General features: G+C 37.5%; 1 protein-coding gene across 4 annotated transcripts in view; it reads right to left on the bottom strand.

Annotated features, from left to right (window-relative positions):
• Nucleotides 1-22,506, bottom strand: part of focad.L (focadhesin L homeolog) — a 136,416-nt gene that overhangs the window by 14,769 nt on the left and 99,141 nt on the right. For all 4 annotated transcript variants that reach the window (XM_041563655.1, XM_041563652.1, XM_041563647.1 and 1 more), the window contains exons 27-32: nucleotides 13,237-13,475; nucleotides 9,829-9,918; nucleotides 5,777-5,918; nucleotides 3,410-3,529; nucleotides 1,479-1,601; nucleotides 1,284-1,361 (exon numbers count right to left, since the gene is read on the bottom strand). In XM_041563655.1, the coding sequence (XP_041419589.1) occupies nucleotides 1,284-1,361; nucleotides 1,479-1,601; nucleotides 3,410-3,529; nucleotides 5,777-5,918; nucleotides 9,829-9,918; nucleotides 13,237-13,475 (792 nt within the window). The remainder of the gene's footprint in view (nucleotides 1-1,283; nucleotides 1,362-1,478; nucleotides 1,602-3,409; nucleotides 3,530-5,776; nucleotides 5,919-9,828; nucleotides 9,919-13,236; nucleotides 13,476-22,506) is intronic.

Raw genomic sequence — 22,506 nt, 5'->3', positions numbered from 1 at the left:
TGCTTCCCGAATTATACCACCATGTGTAATAACTGCAACTAAATGTGTCCTGCAGATGGCTTGGAGGATTTTGAACCCATTTCTCCTTATAGAACAGCTTCAACACAGGGATGTTGGTGGGGTTCCTTGCATGAACTGCCTGCTTCGGCATCTTTTACAAATTCTATAGGATTCAGGTCAGGACTAGACCACTCCAAAACATTAGCTTTATTCTCCTGCAATCATTATTTGGTAGGTCCCCTTGTTTGGTTAGGATTGTTGCCTTGACCCACTTTCTCTTGAGCTTCAGATGGATACCCTGCCATTTTCCTGCAGAATGTGCAGCTATAATTCAAAATCCAAAGTCCATTAATGATGGCAAGCTTTCCTGGTTCAGAGGCAGCAAACCAGGTCCAAATTCGAGATACTTCCCCTGCCATGTTTCACAGATGGGATAACGTTTTTATGCTGAATTGCAGTGTTTGTATCCCACTAAATGTTCAGTATCTAGTATTCAGTATCAAAGGCAATTGGACATTTAGAGTTCCCCTTTACCTTGAGATGTAGAGAAACTCCTGAGTCTAGTCCTGAGGAGTTAGCCCTTCTAAGTTGTGCCATTCTCTTACATGGAGTTGTTCTTTCTCCCAAAGAAGCCACTCGGATGAGTGGTGAAACATTTTCAAGGAAATTTTTTTTTTTAAATGTCCCGTTGCCTTTGACTTAATTTTACTAGATACTGTATATATCATAACCTAGATAAATGAGAATCTTCATAGACATCTTCCACTAAATGTAACACTTTTTATTCAAACCCAAAAATCCTTGGTTCCTTAGAAGTTATCTTGGGTTTTTGTGGCCTCTTGGTGTGATTATTGTTGGTTAACAATGGTGTTGAATTGTCTGTATTTGTATACAATCTGCCTGACATTGGCATGGTGATCTTCATTAATTGGTGTTCAGAGGGCATCACAAATCCCATTGTTTGAACCATGACACATATCCACAAAACTGTGTTGCTTAGACTCATACAGTGAAGACACAGACTTCTGTTTTTTAAACAAGTCAAGGCCGCCCACAATTAAACCTGATTATCACATTGACTAAAACATCTGACCCTTCAAATGAACTGAGAAACTAGGTTCACTTTTTTGCCACATGCAAATCTCTCCCCACTACAGTCTGTATTGCATACTACTGGTTACATAATTCTCCTCTTCTCAATCCAATTGAAAATTCAAAAGTGTTCACCTTCAAGCATCACTTTATGCTGCATGGCAGTTCAGGGTAAAATTACATTTACTTACTTGAATCAGTGCAGATTCTGATCCTACCAATGCCACAAGGCCATTAATAGCTGCCAGACGTTGCATTGTGGGACAACCCTAAAACAAAATGCAGAAACTGACATGACTTGCGGATTTTTTTAATTTTAAGTGGTTAGAAAAAAAACAGCTGTTCTATTCTGGTTCAAAATCTGAAGTAATTACAGTAGTATTCACCTCCGCAAGAAGAATCTTTATCCAGGCAGGCAGCAACCTGCTGTTTAGATCTTCTGCCTTACCATGTCCACAAACAGACAACCCATGGACAATGCTTCCCAGTGCCAGAGCTAAGCCAGAAGTCTGTAATAAAAAAAAAAAAAACAAAGATATTAGAAAATGTGTAAATTTTATACAGTATTTTATTTATATGAAAAAGCCGGTAGTTAAATGAGGCAAAGTTTCAATATATTTTTGAAATGATATAATCTTTAGAATTTAAGGTGACTACACAGCAGTAAAAAAATGAGTGAGGGTGGAATAAAAACTTTACAAAGGAAATACAGAAGCAGATTTACTTAATTAAACTACTGTCCAGCTTCATACAATTATATGTACATAAGTAATATGAGTTCCCTCCAGAGCAGCATCTACTGTATTTTTGGTATGTGTGCTCCAGTTTAATTTTGATTTCCCTAATTTGCATTTCAAGGTTTACTTACAAATTCTAAGCACTGGAGGATATTAAACATAGAGACTGAGCTGCATACTTAGAAAATCCATAATGTTGTGAAACAATGGAAGGCAAATTACTTATTTATGATACGTCTGCATAACAAGGAGAAGGTGAATAGATCCAAATTAAAATCCCAGTATTGATTTCCTTCAGAGCATTTACTTTCATAGCTACTAATGAAATAACTCCCCCAAACCCTGCCTAATATAAACACACTTGGTGAATTGTTTTCCTTTCTATCATATATGGGTCGATTTGGAGTCAGCAGTCCCAAGTAATGAGAAGAAGTTGGATGTGTTGGTTGGATGTGACCTGGATGTGTCTGGTCACTGACACTGTGTCTTTTGTTTTTAGGTAAGATCTGTTCATACGAGTGATGCATGATCAAATAAAGATCAGAGACAATTAAAAGAAGAATGGCAGAGGTACAGGCTACAAAACATGCTTTTTTAAAAAGGGCTGAATAACACACAGTAACAACAGTGGAAGAAATTCAGTTCTGTTGCTTCTCGCTCTAGTAGTGGGCATCCCACAAAGATCAACAGTGCAGTATACAGTGCTGAAGGAGTGGAAAAGAACCCTAGGGCCACAGCAAAGGACATGCAGAAACATGCCTTAAAGTCTTAAATTCATGTGTTCTCTATAAAAAAACCTTAAGCCAAAATGATGTTAATAGAAGACACCACAGAGGAGACAAGTGCTCTTCATTAAAAATAAATAAATGCTGCAGACCACCTGGATGTTCCAAAATGCTTCTGGGCCAAAGGTTTGTGAAAGAATGTAGAGTTGTAAGAGGCAGTGGGGAAAAAACTGAATGCCAGCACCAAATCATTATGACAACACGGAAGCATGGCAGAGGGAGCATCATGGTTTGGACTGATTTGATGCCTCAGGATTAGAACAGTTTGCTATCATGAATTAATATTGTATAAAAATATTTCACAGAAGAATAATACGATAGTGGGCTGCCACCTGGCGTTTAACACAAGTTGGGTGATGCAATAACCAAAAACACGGTAGTAAATCAGCAACAGGAAAAATGGAAATTTGTGTTCTGGAATGGCCAAGTCAGGACAATCCTACTGAGATTATGTGGCCTGACCTTTACACACAAGGAATCTCAGAAGTATCAATTAACTGAAGCAGCAATCATCTAAAATTCTTCCAAAAGCAGCTACATTTGGTGGAAGTTATTGCTGTTTTAACAGCCACTGAGTACAAGGATTAAAATAATTTCTACAACTACACAGAGATATATTTGTAGTACTGTGTGGTGCCCACTTCACAGAACACCACTCTTGCCTTGAGTCCCAAAGTTCTGGCAGCAGATTTTAAATGAGGATGCTGTTACTTAAATGTTTACAGACAATTTGGATCGTTGACATTTTCCATTTGGGATTTATTGCCTTTTAAAAACAAAGCATACAAAAATAACCTGTTGATTTTGCTCAGTCATCATACGCAGCTTGTTCATATGCTCTTCAGCTTCCTCGGCACCAAGGATTCCGGCACTGAACGCTGATATGGTCACACAGGCCAAAGAGTATGACAGAACCTAAACCAAAGTCAAATTTTGATGTGAATATTACACTGATAATAAGACATATTCCAAAATGCTCTCATGTCTCATGTATTATCAGTGTATGATACAAGGGAAGAACATGGTTTTATACATTCAATCTAATATTTATTAGACAGAATTCAGCACTTTCTGTTTTGGGAAATTCAAAACAATGAAAACTGTATTTCCAAGAACATGACACTTCTAAAGAAAAAAGTGTGAAAATCCAATGTATTAATAAGAGAAAGTAAAACCACTCTTTGCAGCTACATTTGTGGTTTAAATACAACAGCTGAAGCAGTTTACAAAATACAGAAAAATAGCAAAGGTGCAGATGACTGCAATGGTAGTTGAAATTGCAAGCATGGCTATTTTTCTGTATTGCAGGTGAGGGTAACTAACTCTTTTCACATACAAATGCACATCCTGCTGCAATTCCACTCGTTTTCTGCAATATATCTCGAAGGGATAGCATTCAGTTGTAATAATTGCCTTTATTATAATTTCTGGGCTCACCAGAAACATTTCAGGCCTCATAGGCTGTTTGTCAAGCTTGACAAAGATCCCACGAGGTTTGAAACATTGCCTTTGTGCCTAGATGCTTTAATAAAGGCATTTCATTATAACTGATTGCTGTCCCTTGGGGAGACAGGGGCATATGTATGAATTAGGGGGAGTGCAAGAGACATGTTTTCCAGGAATTTAGACCATGAAACAGGATCTGTCCCTAAAAAGGTGATGGATGGACTCTTAAATAAGTAGGCTGCATTTGTGTGCCACTTTTCTCTTAAAGGGGACCTGTAACCCAAAAAAACAATTTCAAATCCTATTTTATCAGGTTAGTCAAGCAAGACGAACTTTAAAGGAACAGTAACGTCAAAAAATAAAAGTGTTTTAAAGTAATTAAAATATAATGCAGTGTTGCCCTGCACTGGTAAAACTGCTGTGTTTGCTTAAGAAACACTACTATTGTTTATATAAATAAGCTGCTGTGTAGCAATGGGGGCAGCCATTCAAAGGAGAAAAAGCTTAGGTTACACAGCAGATAGCAAATAAGCTCTGTCTGTCTAATGGTGTTATCTGTTATCCATTAGTTAACCTGTGCCATATAGCCGTTTTTCAATTTCCGGCATTGCTCCACAGCAGCTTGTTTATATGAACTATAGTAGTGATTTCTGAAGCAAACAGATCAGTTTTACCAGTGCAGGGCAACACTACATGATATTTTCATTACTTTAAAACACTTACATTTTTTGGTGTTACTGTTCCTTTAATTACATTGTAAAATTTTGACTCGTTTCCTTCCCTCTGGGAATTCATAATTATAGCAAGCAGACAGCAGCTATTTTGTGGACACTGTTATTAAGACAAGCCTTGCATTATCTCAAAATCTTGAGGAGGACGGAGGACCGGATGTCCATCCCCATGCCCTGGTTACACAATTAAATGGATGAAGAGATCAAGGGGAATGTGTGGAGAGCAGTGACATCTAGGAAGTGCTGAATGGAAAGTGAAAGTAAATGCCTGCCCCGCCTCTATTCCTAGTGCATAGTGGAGGGGCAGACAATATTTGATTGACAGTTGAGACTTTAAATGAGTTTACAACAGCTATGAAAGCTAAAATAAAAAAAATAATTTGGGTTTCATGGTTAATTTGAAAAGGACATTTATTATGCAGCTTTTTATGTCTTGGTGAATGGTCCACTTTAATACTGGCAGTCAACTGCCCTAGTTATATTATTAGTTATATTCTCTCAGACGTTTTAATTTGCTTTAGTCCCTGATGCTTGTGGCACATCAGAAAACTAAGATGTCATTAGATAATGCCAAAACTTTCACTGACATTCCCTGATGTCTCTCACTCCTAACATGGTAGCCCCGCTATTTAGCAACTCATCCTACCCAATATTATCTAAAAGCACCTAAGAATTAATTAATCAATGATGGAACAGGGTGAGCCATGTTTGTTCCTTGAAGTATGCTGGTATGCATAATGCAAACAGCAGACCATTAATGAAAAAAAAGCTAAAAAATGGTTTTGCTGTGTGAACTAGACTCTCTTATCAGGCCCGCTCAATATGTGCCTAAGCATTATGTGAAGTCAAATGTCTTTCTAAATATTTTCAAATCCTCTTGGAAATGTAAAAGGAAGAAAAGCATGGAAATATATGTTTTTCTATTAAAAATCTTTAAAGGAAAGACAATAAACTGTTACAATTTACGCCACATGATCACACTTACTTCTTGCACTGTTCTGCTTTTGTCTTCACTCAAAGCCATGTAAAGTTTGCGCAGAGTAGTAGAAACATGAACCTGGCTATCAGTCTGGCTGCTCTGACACATGAAAGACAAAACAAGGCCCACTCCCAGGATGCAGCCCATGCTTTGAGAAGCAGGGAGTGGGGGGGATAAGTGTAAGACAGGGTAAAGGCAAGCTACTCATGAACAAATTGATTCTTTTGTGAATAAAAGTGATCTGAATTTTTTAAGCGTTGTATAAATAGGAATAAAATACACTGTATAAAGATCGACAATATTTGCTCTAAATATATCTATATAAATCAAATTCCACTTGTAGATATCTATTATAGAGGTCAACAAGTACAGTATACGTGCATTTCACAAGATAATGTCAATGCCTTGTCTGGATTTAGTTCAGTTTACCAGCCTGGCCAATAAAAATGTCTCAATTCCAATGTTATGAATAGGAGAGAAAGATAAAAATATAGAAAAACTGGTAATTTCCATAAAAGGTTGCAACCCTATTTGTAGCACATATTTCGCCTATGGAAAAAAATGGCCAAGTGCTAAATCTGAAGTTAAACTCTGGTGCTGATACAAATATTTTTTTCACCTATTGTTTAATACCATATATAAACCATATATAAACTGCTTTAGGTGTTAGGTAACTTCCTAGATATAATGCAATCCCTCGTTTGGAAACATGTTATTCAGAATTTTGAGAAGGTCATTTCACACAGAGTTCATTTTAAGCAAATTATTCTTTTTCTAATTAGAGAGTACCTTGTACAGGATGGTAACTAAGCTGCATGAAGCCATATCCTATCAAACAATCCTACTATGTTTAATGTTACAAGATTTCTAGCAGACTTAAGGTATGGTGATCCCTTATCCAGAAAATCCTAGGTCCCAAGCAGATAATAGATCCTAAAACGTATAAATAAGTAAATATATGACAATGCTAAACAGGATATCATGCAATTTGAAAAACAGATTATATTTTTGATAAGAGGTTATTTCACCCCCATGGAGATGCAGACAAAACAGTCTAGGATGGATACCAGTAAAAAATATAGAACAAATTTTAAAAAATGTTGTGTAGCTTTGTAAAGGTTTTGTACTTGCGGTACTGAAGACCCACAAGATGGCAGCAGAGTGCCACAGGTTTGGAGCAAGCAATCGAGCACATAAAATAAAATCTCTGTAGCAGCTCTTTACCAGCATCTTTCAGAACAATAGATCTATACATCCTGGATAATGGCAGTTACACAGCAATTCACATGAAAACTAGTTTTGACGCAATGCGCCATTCTGTGTGTCCAGATCCATCCCAAATGAATCACATGTTTGTTCTCCCTGGTATTTTTAAAATGTATATAGTAATAAACTCAGAAAAAGAAACAAATGTAGAATTTGGAACCCTACTGGTTTTTTCCTTCCTAAAATAAAAATACTAATCATGCATGTATTGTGTACAACATTGATTCCATCTGTGCAATGAGACTTTTTTTACTGTACATATTAGATTTTGCCATTTACTAAAATCGTAAAGCTTTGACTGAACCATTTAAAACAGCACTGCATGACATGCCCCTGTAGGTGATCACAAGCATGAACAATAAGGTGCAGAAAAAGGCAACAGCACAACAAACCTTTATATAAATGTAACATGCACTGAATTGGTCGCAGTGGGGTATTCTTATAGTAATTAACTTTGTTTAGCTTCATTCAATTTGATACAAAGCAATTTGGTCTGAAGTAAAATGCAATGAGAGAGAGATGGGATCATCATCCATACTTATATTCCGTACTCCAGTATAGGAGAGACTGTCTCATGGTTTCTAAGGCAGGAAACATTGGGCTATCCTGAGCCACAGAACTTTATTCATGTCAAAATGCATACACTAGGATAATGTCTTCACTGTCCTCTTCCTTTAGAGTGGTTTCATTATAACACCTGAAACAGAGAGATTTCATGTGGCGTGTGTCGGACTGGCCCACCGGGATACCAGGAAAACTCCAGATGGGCCCTGGTGTCCATATGCCTCTTGCTTCTGACTATTTGGCTTATTTCATGGTCATTCCCTATTTCCTTATGGGAACAAAGAGGCTTATTAATGGAAGGATATAGTATAGTATGTAGAGAAAAGAGACGAGGAGAATAAAGAGGTTGAGTTAGTCAATAAGAAACAGTAGTTTGGAATCTCCATGTGCAGATGATTGTTTTTTATATGGTTCCCTTGGCTGCTTATCAGCAAGTGGAAAGTATATGCCTCTCACTTTAAGGAGGCAACCATGCACTCAACTGTCAGTTTTTATAAACCTCCCAGTGCAGATCGGTAAGAACATTTTCTTTTTTCTTCTTCTTCTTCTTTATATATTCTTTTCACCATTGAACAGAAAAAGTCTTACATTTTCAGTTTCATCTTGATTCATACTGCTTGTTGTTTTTTCACAATTTCTTACAACTTTTTATACTGACCGTACCCCCTATTAGAATTTACCTCCAGACAATTTTATGTTAAAACCAATTTTGATTTCACTACAAAGTTCTCAATGTTTTCAGTAAGGCCATGTGGTAAGCTCTCAAGTGTCTGCTTCACTGGCGGGCAGATTTATTAAAGGTTACGTTTTTTTTCCATCTAGGGTATTTTTCAGTCAAAAACTCGAATTTTCAGGTTAAAAAAAAAAAAAATCGAAAAATTGTAGTTCTTTAAAAAAACAAATTTTTTTGAGATTTATTATACCCCAAAGCTAGAAAAAGCTTCAACCATTTGTTCACGTTCGAGTTTTTTCCCCAGAGGGTTTTGCTCGAAATCATGATTAATTCAAGCTATTTTCCACAGAAAACTCGATCGATTTGAGTATTCTATATTTTTTTCACCCTGACTACAATTATTCGAGTTTTTTACATTCAAATTTTTTCTTAAATTAGTAACCATTCCAGGTCTAAAAAAAGCTCACAAAGCTCTAAAATTTGACCTTTCATAATTAACCCCCTTAATGTAATGTATTTTTAAATCTGTGAAAGGTTTATCCCAGTTAATATATTGCAGAGATACTGCTAAAGTTTGCACCACTGAAATCTAAAATCTCATAGTAACAACTCACACCATATGTTACCATTGGAGATTTGTAGCAAACCCTGACTTTTACCATGTAATGTATTGGAAACCAGTAATAACACACTCAAGTATATTGTGCTGATGATGTCAAGATGTTAATGACTACTTTTAAGTCACCAATAATATATACTTGTGTGCAATTGCTGTTGAAGAGGTTTTTCATCAGCACCATATTTTGCAGAGACAAGCCACTAAGACAAAACTCCATGCAGAAAATAAACCTTTGTCGCATTTGCTTGTTCATCTAATGTGATACGCTTATTTCTATTATGCAGAATGCTTGGGGCCTAAGATTTTTACAGAAAATGTATCTTTATTTTAAGTGGAGAAAATTGTTTTAAGGCTAATAGCAAAAAACATTTAAAAAAATGCATAGGTTTTTGTGCCATGAACATGGAAAATGAAGACTTTTTCATTTACATTGCATACTGGGAATTGGCAGTCATATTTTAAAACTGTCTGTATAAGGGGTTACCAGACAATAGATCCCCTACATCAGTGCTGTTCAACTTCAGAATTTTTCTGGCCTACTTGTTGGCAGGCCAATAATCAAAGCCAGTCTCGACCACTCCCTGTTTTTAAATCGCTCACACTTTAAACCACACCCACGTTACCACAAAAACTTTTAAGACCATGTCCTCATTAATGATGGTAGCACACCAAAATACCAAATGGTTGGTGCTCACTGCAGGGACTTAACTTATATGTGTGAAAAATTTAAGTCATGCTAAAACATACCCTTAAATCCATATACCTCCTCCTCCCCTGTGGATAACACAGCAACACCCAGAACATTATTTAACACTTTGGAGGCCCCTACCAACAATTTCCAAATGCTAACAAACTCCTACCATGCACACGTCCCATAGTTAGCATAGGGCATCACTGCGCTACATGAATTAAATGAAATTACAGTAATCTACATACTTGTATTCCAGGCTTTGGTCAAAGCAGCAACTTTCCAGTGCATCTAAAGACCTCATCATTAGTAGATTCAACTGCCGCCCAGATACATCACTGTAAAATAATGACAATAATGGATTTACATAAGGAAAACATGCTTTATTACACATAGACCTTGCTATTTCTGGGTTAAAAGGGCATACAAAAGATTCACAATATCCAGTGAAAATTCTTGTAAAATAGATTCACTGTAGCATATAATTATATATGTTTATCTGTTTATAATATGTACAAATTGGATAGTGGAGCCTATATGTTTTTGCAGGAACAGCAGTATTGTAGTCTAAAAGGGGTTATATCAAGCAGTCTTAGCATCTAACATGGGAGTTTATTTGTATGGGCAATAGCAGTATTAAAAATGTTCACTGATTCCAAATCTAGACTTCAAATTTACTGTAACACCAGATTCAACACATAAAGATACAGACAGTGCTTAAAGTTCTCGGCCTAAAAGAATACATACAGTGGTGTGAAAAACGATTTGCCCCCTTCCTGATTTCTTATTCTTTTGCATGTTTGTCACACTTAAATGTTTCTGCTCATCAAAAACCGTTAACTATTAGTCAAAGATAACATAATTGAACACAAAATGCAGTTTTTAAATGAAGGTTTACGTTATTAAGGGAGAGAAAAAACTCCAAATCTACATGGGCCTGTGTGAAAAAGTGATTGCCCCCTTGTTAAAAAATAACTTAACTGTGGTTTATCACACCTGAGTTCAATTTCAAAGGTTATAAAGCCATTTCTAAAGCTTTGGGACTCCAGCGAACCACAGTGAGAGCCATTATCCACAAATGGCAAAAACATGGAACAGTGGTGAACCTTCCCAGGAGTGGCCGGCCGACCAAAATTACCCCAAGAGCGCAGAGACAACTCATCCGAGAGGCCACAAAAGACCCCAGGACAACATCTAAAGAACTGCAGGCCTCACTTGCCTCAATTAAGGTCAGTGTTCACGACTCCACCATAAGAAAGAGACTGGGCAAAAACGGCCTGCATGGCAGATTTCCAAGGCGCAAACCACTTTTAAGCAAAACGAACATTAAGGCTCGTCTCAATTTTGCTAAAAAACATCTCAATGATTGCCAAGACTTTTGTGAAAATACCTTGTGGACCGAACGAGACAAAAGTTGAACTTTTTGGAAGGTGCGCGTCCCGTTACATCTGGCGTAAAAGTAACACAGCAATTCAGAAAAAGAACATCATACCAACAGTAAAATATGGTGGTGGTAGTGTGATGGTCTGGGGTTGTTTTGCTGCTTCAGGACCTGGAAGACTTGCTGTGATAGATGGAACCATGAATTCTACTGTCTACCAAAAAATCCTGAAGGAGAATGTCCGGCCATCTGTTCGTCAACTCAAGCTGAAGCGATCTTTGGTGCTGCAGCAGGACAATGACCCAAAACACACCAGCAAATCCACCTCTGAATGGCTGAAGAAAAACAAAATGAAGACTTTGGAGTGGCCTAGTCAAAGTCCTGACCTGAATCCTATTGAGATGTTGTGGCATGACCTTAAAAAGGCGGTTCATGCTAGAAAACCCTCAAATAAAGCTGAATTACAACAATTCTGCAAAGATGAGTGGGCCAAAATTCCTCCAGAGCGCTGTAAAAGACTTGTTGCAAGTTATCGCAAACGCTTGATTGCAGTTATTGCTGCTAAGGGTGGCCCAACCAGTTATTAGGTTCAGGGGGCAATTACTTTTTCACACAGGTTTGGATTTCTTTTCTCCCTAAATAATAAAAACCCTCATTTAAAAACTGCATTTTGTGTTTACTTGTGTTATCTTTGACTAATAGTTAAATGTGTTTGATGATCAGAAACATTTTGTGTGACAAACATGCAAAAGAATAAGAAATCAGGAAGGGGGCAAATAGTTTTTCACACCACTGTACATAGCTGGAAAAAATTTCTCCTTCACATGTAGTTTCCAACTCATATCTAGGATAATGCAACATCCAGAGAGAATTTAAGTGCATTCATATTTGCCAATGAAACTGGTTAATCAAAAAAGAAAAAGTCCCCGTACACCAATATGAGATTACAGTGTTACCCAGGCAGACTCTGATGCTGTAAAATAGGCTATTCCTAGATTATTTTATGAAGCCATCTGCACAATCCATCCTGGTATAGCTGGTACCTAGCATAGAGCAGCATTGCATCACAGATATACGATTGTGGTGATTCTATTCAATATATAGAATATATTTTCTACGAGGACAGGGAAACCATTTTTGAGGTTACTCATTCAACATAAAAAAAACATTATTATAAAATCTGTAGCAAAGCATTGCCACTTTAAGCAGCCACAATGCCTGCAATGTGTAACAAAACTGGCATCAGTAGATTTACTGTGTTTAACAAGTGTTTTAAACTTGTCCCTGCAGAAACCCAAGGCCCCACAACAAGTATGTGTGTAAATGCCAGCACTTGTGGATCTCTACTTATTTTCTCATCAGTAGAACTAGCCTTCATCTGGGGTCATACTGTATCTTAGCAGCAAATTAAAGTTAGCTTCAGCCAGGCAAAATCTCGGTTTTAAAAAAACAAAAACCCAGAGGGTCAACCGAAGCCTATGATTTCATTAAAGGAGAAGGAATAAAACTAAGTAAGCCTTATCAGAAAGGTCCATCTAAATATACCTGTAAACCCCCAAAGTAGTGCTGGCCTGAGTCACCTGTCAAAAGAAACACAGCATTTCTTTCCTTCTATTGTGTACACATGGGCTTCTGTATCAGACTTCCTGCCTTCATCTTAAACCTCATTGCCCTGGGCAAGAGCATGCTCAGTTTGCTCCTTTCCCCCCACCCTCCTTTCTCTACTGTAATCTGAGCCCAGAGCAGGGAGAGACTCAGGCAGGAAGTGATGTCACACCACATTAATACTGCAGCTCCTTTCCTAAACAAACATTGCCCTGGGCAAGAGCATGCTCAGTTTGCTCCTCTCCCCCCACCCTCCTTTCTCTACTGTAATCTGAGCCCAGAGCAGGGAGAGACTCAGGCAGGAAGTGATGTCACACCACATTAATACTGCAGCTCCTTTCCTAAACAAACAGAGAGTTTCTAGAGCTTTTTACTCAGGTATGGTAAACATTCTACAGAATAAATATAGCATTCTAGCTTGCACTATTGCAGCTAATCTATTGGCAATAAAATGCCTCTATAGCTTTCCTTCTCCTTTAAAAAGGAGTCTCTGGTAGGGGCTTTGACTGTACTTAGAGAGACTGTGGACATAGATTGTATTATGTGCCATGTATAATCTCAGCATATGTCAGTACTATTTAAATAAGGAACAAAAATATTGGCAACATAATGCTAAATTTTCACATATATCTGGGTCACTTTAAGCCACACAAGATTACATATGCTTTACCTGACTTTCTCCTCGAACAATCGGGAAATGAACATCCCAACCGCAAGCCCCATGTGTATCTGAAGTGCCTGAGAGTCATCTGCTAATGGCTTTCCAGGTAGCCTGACTGTCAAGATGTTGAGAATTTCCTCCACCTTCTCTTTATTAGATACAACAAGCACGGGTACAAGCAGAGAAAGAGCTGTGGCAGCACAGGACCTAGCAATGACACTTGCTGTGTTTTCTCCAGAGTAAGATTTCTGCAACACAATTAAGCACACATTAGAAACATTTCAATGCAGCAAAATAAACAATGTTTTAGTGAAAATATTAAATAAAAATACACAGCAGAAAGCATTCCACTCAGACTGCAAATAGGATTCTAGAGATAATGCTTGGAACATCTGGAGGCTGAGTTTAACAAATGACTGCGTTTTTCTTAACTCATTTGATATAAAAGTATTGTAATGCACTACATAGCTTGCTGGACTATATAGATCAATGATGATTATACATTGTATTGTTGCTAATTTGATCTACAGGCAATATATAACTCTTCTATTGGTGAATAAAAAGGGGTCTGATTTACGTCAGTATAAAATAAGAGTTCTGAGTTATACAGAGAAAGAGCGCCTTGTTAATCATTTTTTACCCAAGTAAGAATAACTTCTACTAAGTGTCCAATTAATTCCAATAGCCTTCCTATGATGTTCAATTAACCACATGATTTTCAGCGCAGTACTTCCTAAATTAGATGTATATAAATAAATTACAAATAAATTCATTTCACCTTAACAACCAATATATATAATCAAATAATCAAACTAATTAATTCCCAAGTGATGTTGGTTTCTAAGACTTTTTAGACGAACAATTAAATAGTGTAATTAAAGGGATACTGTCATGGGAAATTTTTTTTTTTTTCAAAACGCATCAGTTAATAGTGCTGCTCCAGCAGAATTCTGCACTGAAATTCATTTCTCAAAAGAGCAAACAGATTTTTTTTATATTCAATTTTAAAATCTGACATGGGGCTAGACATTTTGTCAATTTCCCAGCTGCCCCCAGTCATGTGACTTGTGCCTGCACTTTAGGAGAGAAATGCTTTCTGGCAGGCTGCTGTTTTTCCTTCTCAATATAACTGAATGTGTCTCAGTGGGACCTGGGTTTTTACTATTGAGTGTTGTTCTTAGATCTACCAGGCAGCTGTTATCTTGTGTTAGGGAGCTGTTATCTGGTTAGTTGCCATTGTTCTTTTGTTTGGCTGCTGGGGGGGAAAAGGAAGGGGGTGATATCACTCCAACTTGCAGTACGGCAGTAAAGAGCGATTGAAGTTTATCAGAGCACAAGTCACATGACTTGGGGCAGCTGGGAAATTGACAATATGTCTAGCCTGATGTCAGATTTCAAAATTGAATATAAAAAAATCTGTTTGCTCTTTTGAGAAATGGATTTCAGTGCAAAATTCTGCTGGAGCAGCACTATTAACCGATTCATTTTGAAAAAACATTTTTTTCCCATGACAGTATCCCTTTAATTAAACCTCCTTGAATTAATGAAGGAAGTATTGTGAATTCAGCACTTTGTAGAACCAAATTCACCAATTGACTAAAGTGCAGTGCTCGAATAAATAATTCATTAGGATTCCAATTCTTAATAATAAAGTGTTTATACACTTTAGACAATATAGTGATTATACATTGATTATAAACTGGAGGCAGGCACCAGTATTGTGAGACTTTCCAAATGACAAACTTTATAGTGATACCTGACAGCTACCTTTAAAAATGTTTACGTGATGTAGTAGCACCATCCCCAGGACCTGATGTCCTAAAAGCAACTTGACTTCCAACACTCAATGAAGTCAGAATTACTCTAGCTACTGAGGAACAGAGAGTTATGCACAGGCCTTTGGTTCTCTGTGATGGCTCTAATACATCCCCCTTTGAGTTTTCAAAGGTGGCTGCCAATAGCAACCTTTTTAAAAAAATTTTTATAGTTTTTGAATTATTTACTTTTTCCAGCTTTAAAATGGGGGTCACTAACCCCAGCAACCAAAAATGATTGCTTTGTGTGGCTATAGTTTTATTGTTAATGTTAATTTGTATTTTTTATCTTTCTATTTAGGTCCTCCTCTATTGATATTCTAGTTTTCTTTCAAACCACTGGCAGGTTAAATAAGACCATAGCAACCAGATTTAGCGCTCTCTAAATCAAAATGGGTGCAAGTTCATTAGCATTAACATGGGGTGGCGTGGAAGGAGAGATGAAGGAGGAAAATGAAAGAAAATAAAACCTCACATGTAAAGTGTTGCTACCCAACTTGTTTTTTGCAAGTAGATGATGCATGTTGTAGTGATTACAGAAGATTTACTGAATGTTATTTTTTCCAAAATGATCATACTTATGTATTACTGCTGACTTTTTGGTTCTGTTGACATGGAAACAATCAATAGGTGAAACTACTCAAGCTTGTTAATATTGTAACGTTGTATAACTTATTTTTATATAGTCCCTCTCCTATTTATATTCTAGTCAAATATTCAAACCACTGCCTGGTTTCTAGGGTAAATTGGACCCGAAAAAAACCCAAAACACTAAACCCCTGAGAAAAATCACATACTCAACACTTATTGGTTCATGACCCATATACCTGAACTAATTACATTCAAATAGCAGATATCATTTTTTGAAGTATTAGTTATTATTTCCAAACATGCAACATTTTCAAATTCCAGATTTTACCACCATCAATTATGTTTGGAAGTTCCCACCAACCGCAATTTCTGTAAAGACTTTCTTATTGAGCAATGGATATACTACACAGATATATATAATGGATATAATAGATGACAGTGGCTTTTTATAGAGGCATCCAATGCAATAACAAGAAGCCCTATTATTTCATACAAGAAAAATGTGGAGAGACACCAATTCCAAAATGTGATTAGCCTGTACTTATAAAAACCTTTCAGAGCAAAAAAACAAAAGATTTAGAAAGATTTATTATACACAGTGCCACTGGGAATGGAAAGAACTAGGCAACACTTTAACCCACTGATAAAAGTCACTTCCAGGCTTCTTCATTCCTAAATTAGCTATCCACGAAATACAAAAAAAGCTAAATTAAAATACCTCTCCAAACAGCACTCTCATTAATGCTTTGTTTTCACTGACAAAGCCACAGTTTTGTTTGAATGCCAACGGTTCCAATCCATCCAGACCCATGTGCTCTTATTTTATCTAAACACCCTTTTTATTTGATCTAAATTCCACTTTACCAATTCACCAGAAAGCCCCATGTGTATTTTTCAGTATCTTCCAATAAAATGTATATGTAAATGTATCTACAACAAAGAACAGGTTCTGATCCCCCAGTCAGTATGCCTGGTTGAAAATGTTATCTGGCAATGTCTCATTTTGAGAATGCGTGATCTATAGATCTGGGAAGGAGAGTTGTTTCATACACATTTTCAGTCCATCAGTCCATCAGCCCAAACAAACAAATCTATATTGCTTGGGCAACCATGTAAATGTCCAAGCTGGATAATATATGACCATTCCACAGGCAGGCTAATTGGTCAAATAATACCCCAGACTCAATAGGCAATGTTCTATTTGTGTCCACTCCTCTCAACAATATATGAGCAGTAAATGATAAAACAGGTTCTAGGCTTCAAACTGAATTAAATCCAATAGTTTAATGAATGCAGAGAGGTAAGCATTTTTAAAGAAAAGCATATTGTACAGGGATATCAGCTGGCATATTTTCTGCATTATTGTAGAGGGTAGGCTTTTTGGCCAGATGGATTATTTCCACAGGGATAAAATAATTTGGAGTAGTAATCTATTTTATGAAGAGGAAAATGTAGTGAGGTTTTAGGATAATGATTAGTGAGATAATAACCTCTTGCCTAACACAATTATAAAATAATGCAGATCAGTGATGGTAATTTTACTTTTAGTGCTGTAATATCCCTATGAAGTTTAGTAAAACAGTAAATAAACAGGTATAGGATCCATTATCCAGAATGCTCAGGGCCTGGGGTTTTCTGGATAAGGGGTATTTTTCATAATTTGGATCACCATACATTAAGGGGGTTATTTATTAAAGTCTGAATGCCAAAAACTCAAAAATTTTTAGTTTATTTTACTATAAAATCCGATTCTTTAGTGGAAAAAAACTCAAATTTTTCAGGATTTATTATACCCTGAGGATGGATAGAGTGTGAATCTGAAAATCTCAGACCTGCCGAGGTATATAAATCAATGATAGAAGTCCTGAAGTTATCTAGATCTGCGCTGGGTTTCATGCAATAATCTGAAGATTTCATGGTTTTCAGTGGAAAATCCAAAAAATTTGAATTTTTCATGATTTTTTTTCGAGTTTTTTTCCTGTAAAGGAAATTGTCAAGAAAATGTATTGATAAATATAGGGGGAAACCCATGCGGATGTGGTCGGAGTAGATTTCAGAAAAAAATTAAATATTTTCGCATTCGGATTTTGATAAATAATGTGCAGATTTTGATAAATAATGTGCATTTTTCAGGCAGATCCCTGCTCCGTGTATCCACATGCAGGCGGAATCTGTATTTTGCAGTGCAGAAAGAGGAAGCCAATGATTTGAGCTGATCCACTTCTCTCTACCTGTGAATTTTAATGATGTGGAGAGAAGTGTTCCATATGCTTTGTATGAACTTGCCCTAAGGGGCACCTATCTCATCAAAATTGTTTCCTCCATCAAAGGTGCAGGCTAACAGAACCCACACTCCAGTTGGAGAAAACAATAGTATCTATTGAAGAAAACCTCCCTCGTGTGCTCTATATACTCATTATGCGCATGCTTGTGATGTAGGATCAGAGAGCTACATGTATGCTGTTCATCGAGACAGGAGCTTACACTAGAAAGACGAGATGCAGGGAATCACAGTTGAACCAAACTTGTTTTTATTAACTTTGTGACACTTAGTTAAGTCACAAGCTGGAACATTTTCACAGGGCTCAGATCTCCCATTACTTCCTCAAACAGTACTTCGTCAAAGGTAATTTCATTCGGTCAGGGGAGATATACACTCCTTTTGCACTCCTCTGTTCTCAGGTGTCCTTTCCCACTCACACCTCAGCCTGCAGTGTCCCACCAGGGGTTCAAACATCACTTCTCCTGGGCCTTGCCCTGAGACCACCGTCGCTAGGTGGTTCCAGTGGAAGTCTCACACCCTTCAGCAGTTCTCCTTCCAGCTCTACCTATTCTCTTCTGTCCTGACTAGTGGGCTACCGGCTGGGTCACTATGCCAACTCCACTTGGTTGGGGCTATAACTGCCCATGCTAATTACCCTGTCTAATCTCACACTCCTATGATGTGCTATTAGACAGGCCAATCCTTGCACTAGCTCAATCTAGTACCTTTCTCTCTGTCTCTGGAGATCACGGAGTCTGTCCTTTTCTGCTTCTTCCCATGACGCATCTCTACCTTACTTTCTATGAGCCTCCCCTATTATAACCTCTTAGTTTGCACCCACTGGGATCCTTCCCTCCCTCTTATGAAACTACTATTGCTCTAGAGTGACCAACCCAAGTACACATTAATCATTACACGAACAATTCCCATTTCAACTCCTTACACTCTGCTTTCAGACCGGACTTTAGAATGTACAGACAGTTGCATCTGCCTGTCAGTGTACATATGGGGCCTTACAGATCAATAGTTCATATAAATGTTTTTAGAAAGTTCAAAGGTTTGTTTTGCCTCAGCAATGCTTTTATATATTCTACTCTTAAGGACTATTGCACACAGGGTGACCTGCTTTCTTCTGCCTGTGTTTGTAAATGTATTGACAAGCACACCATCAGCCTGTCAAATTCTCAGTGCAGAAAAGAGAAAGTATGAATTTTGGCACTTAACTTCACCCCATGTGTATGTGCTGATAGGCCAATGGCAAGCCTGGGCAGTGATTTACCTAGACTTTGCTAAAGCATTTGATACAGTGCCACACAGAAGGTTACTGGTTAAATTAAGGAATGTTGGCCGGGAACAAAGTATTTGTACCTGGATAGAGAACTGGCTGGATGGAAGACTTAAATTATGAGGGTAGACTGTCATGGTTGGGGTTGTTTTCTCTGGAAAAAAGGCTCTTGCTAGGGGACATGATTACACTTTACAAGTACATTAGAGGACATTATAGACAAATAGCAGGGGACCTTTTTACCCATAAAGTGGATCACCGTATCAGAGGCCACCCCTTTAGACTAGAAGAAAAGAACTTTCATTTGAAGCAACGTAGGGGGTTCTTCACAGTGAGGACAGTGAGGTTGTGGAATGCACTGCCGGGTGATGTTGTGATGGCTGATTCAGTTAATGCCTTTAAGAGTGGCTTGGATGACTTTTTGGACAGACATAATATCATAGGCTATTGTGATACTAAACGCTATAGTTAGTATAGATATCGGTATATAGAATTTATGTGAAAGTAGGGAGGGGTGTGTGTATGGATGCTGGGTTTTCATTTGGAGAGGTTTAACTTGATGGACTTTGTCATTTTTCAACCTAATTTAACTATGTAACTATGTAAGAGCAAAAACGTCACCTAGTAGGAAAAATGGCAGAATAAAAAGTGTAAATATTCTTTTACTTTTTGATTGCAACATTTTTCAGACATGGGAAAACCCCAATAGCATATATACTTGTCTTTAAAGGAGTAGTAAACTCTACAAATTAATATGGCTAAAAATGCAATTTTTTATATACTGTATATTGCCTAAAGTTTCAGCTTCTCATTAGCAGCAATGATCCAGGACTTCAAACTTGTCACAGGGGGTCACCATCTTGGAAAGTGTCTGTGACACTCACATGCTCAGTGGGCTCTGAACAGCTGTTGAGAAGCTAATCTTAGGGGTCGTCACAAATTATCAAGCAGAAAATGAGGTTGTCCTGTAATATAAGCTGATGCCACAGGGCTGATTATCCAATTCTGATGCTAGTTACACTGTTTTATGTGCTGCCTTGTAGTAATTATCTGTATTCATTACTAATCAGCCTTATATTTTGACATTTCTATTCTATGTGTACTTTATATTGTGAGCTCAGTAACTGACAGCAGCCCAGCAATACCACATTTCTAGCCACCTTCTTTGGTTAGGGTTTAGTTCTCCTTTAAGAGTGGATTAAAAAAAATGTGGAAAAGATGCTTAGATTTTATAACCATAAAGTACACAAAAATGAGTCAATGTATTCAGCATTGCAGTCTGTAAGGATATCTTGTGTTTTACTGTAAACTTTAAAAATGTCAATAAAATTATTAATGAAAAACAACATAATATCAAGAAATTACCATTCGTGGTTCATAGCCTGAAATATAAGAAGGAACTTCAAAGCAATGAGCACTGAGACACCACATAAAACAATGTAGCGAAACATTGTCATTCTATGTTTCATTGCATAAATCTTTTAGAGCTGTGCTCTTCAACATATTTGAAGCACAGTAACTTGGGGTTTATCTTTCTAGCTATTTATGTCTTGGTATTGTTCATTAAAATGAATTAACCCCCTACAGGAAATGAGCCATCTGCTGCAACATTCTCCCACCGGTGCTTGATGGCATTCTGCCAACTCATTTTCAGCAAACTAAATATCAGAGCTTTCTGGCAGCACCTCAAGTCGGCATTAAAGGTACAGAGGGGATTAGGATCATCTGTGTGGTTTTGTGCAAACAAAAAACTCTAAACTGTCATCATCCTGTTCACATATACAGTATTAAAAAAAAGATGTAAGTAGCATAAGGCCAGTAACACCTGATAATGATAATGCCTTCTATTTATTTACACATAGCACTTAATATTCTGCATGATTTGTAGAGAGCATGTTCTCAAAATACTTTTCCTTTAAATTTGTATGGATTTAAGTGAAAGTCACAGAATACCAAATTCCTGGTGGGATTGTGAAATAAAAAATTGTCCCCATCTGACCGCCGAATAGCCAGGTGTGCCCTTACCCTAAAAGAAATACAGTACAGGTATGGGACCTATTATCCAAAAAGATCTGGACCTGGGGTTTTTACAGATCTTTCTGTAATTTGCATCTTTATACCTTAAATCTATTAGAAAATCACTTTTAGGAAATCAGTTTTCAAAAATGTGGATTATTTGGATAAAATTAAGTCTATGGTAGATCGCAGTCCCGTAATTCGGAGCTTTCTGGATAGTCGTTTTCTGGATAGCAGATTTACCCACACTCATGGCTAACTGAACAAATTGAAGCATTTTATTTGTAGATCTGACATTTCTTCATCAGACTTTTTTTTTAGAAAGTTTCATTCTGCATCATAAGCAAAAACACAGTAATTAACAAACTATGAATCTCATTACACTACTTTTTGAAACATATAACCAACTTATAGTATATTATGCCTTTAGAATATTTTCTTTAACGCTTAAATGGAGCATCTGGAGAATATATTTTGTAGCTCTAGGTTAGCTGCTCCTCCATTTGCATACATGAAGTGTGGTACAGAGCACAGCGTGCAGAAAACCCTTCCTATTATGCAATAAAATATACAGCATCTTTACGGTAAGAAAATGCCATCAACATACCAATAGGGATGGGCGAATAAATTCGCCATGGTTAAATTCGCGGCGAATTTCTGCGTTTCGCCGCGGGCGAATTTTTCGCGAAATTGCGGCAAAAATTCGCCTCGCGACTCGTTTCGCCGCGCGTCGAAATTTTCGTCGCGCGACGAGCCGCGACGCCGCTAATGCGCGTCAAAACAAAAAGACGCGCGACAAACTAAACATCACCCACAGCAGCCAATAAGATGTGAGCCATCCCTGAGCCATCCCACTGGCTATATAAGGAGCTGCAGAGGCGGCCATTACTCGTGGCGTTTCTGGTAGAGGTAGAGAGAGCAGGATAGTGAGAGATTTGTGTGTGATTTAGCTAGTGGAGTTTGTGTAGAGAGCTTTTTTTTTTTTCTGAGTCAGTGCAAGTGGAGGTTGTGGATTTCAGTTTACTGTTTTCCCTCTTCTGCTTGCCTGCTCACCACCCAATAGCCCTTTTTAGGGCTAACTGTCTTTGTCTTTGTCTGTGCTGGTGTGTGTACTCCTTGTGGGTGCACACTTCTGCTGAGGGGATTTAGTTGAGGGTTTTATTTTTTTCTCCTTTCCTTCCCCGAAATATCCAAACCCCCCCCTTATATATATATATTTTTTTTTTAAGTTTAGTTGCCCAATATGACGGGCCGTGGGAGAGGGGGGATGGGTGGTGGTGGTGGGAAGAAGGGTGGGTTAGGGATGGGTG

The sequence above is a fragment of the Xenopus laevis genome, chromosome 1L (genome assembly GCF_017654675.1).
Source record: "Xenopus laevis strain J_2021 chromosome 1L, Xenopus_laevis_v10.1, whole genome shotgun sequence".
Taxonomy (NCBI): domain Eukaryota; kingdom Metazoa; phylum Chordata; class Amphibia; order Anura; family Pipidae; genus Xenopus; species Xenopus laevis.
Note: the sequence above shows the minus strand (reverse complement) of the source record. Positions and strands in the feature narration are given on the sequence as shown.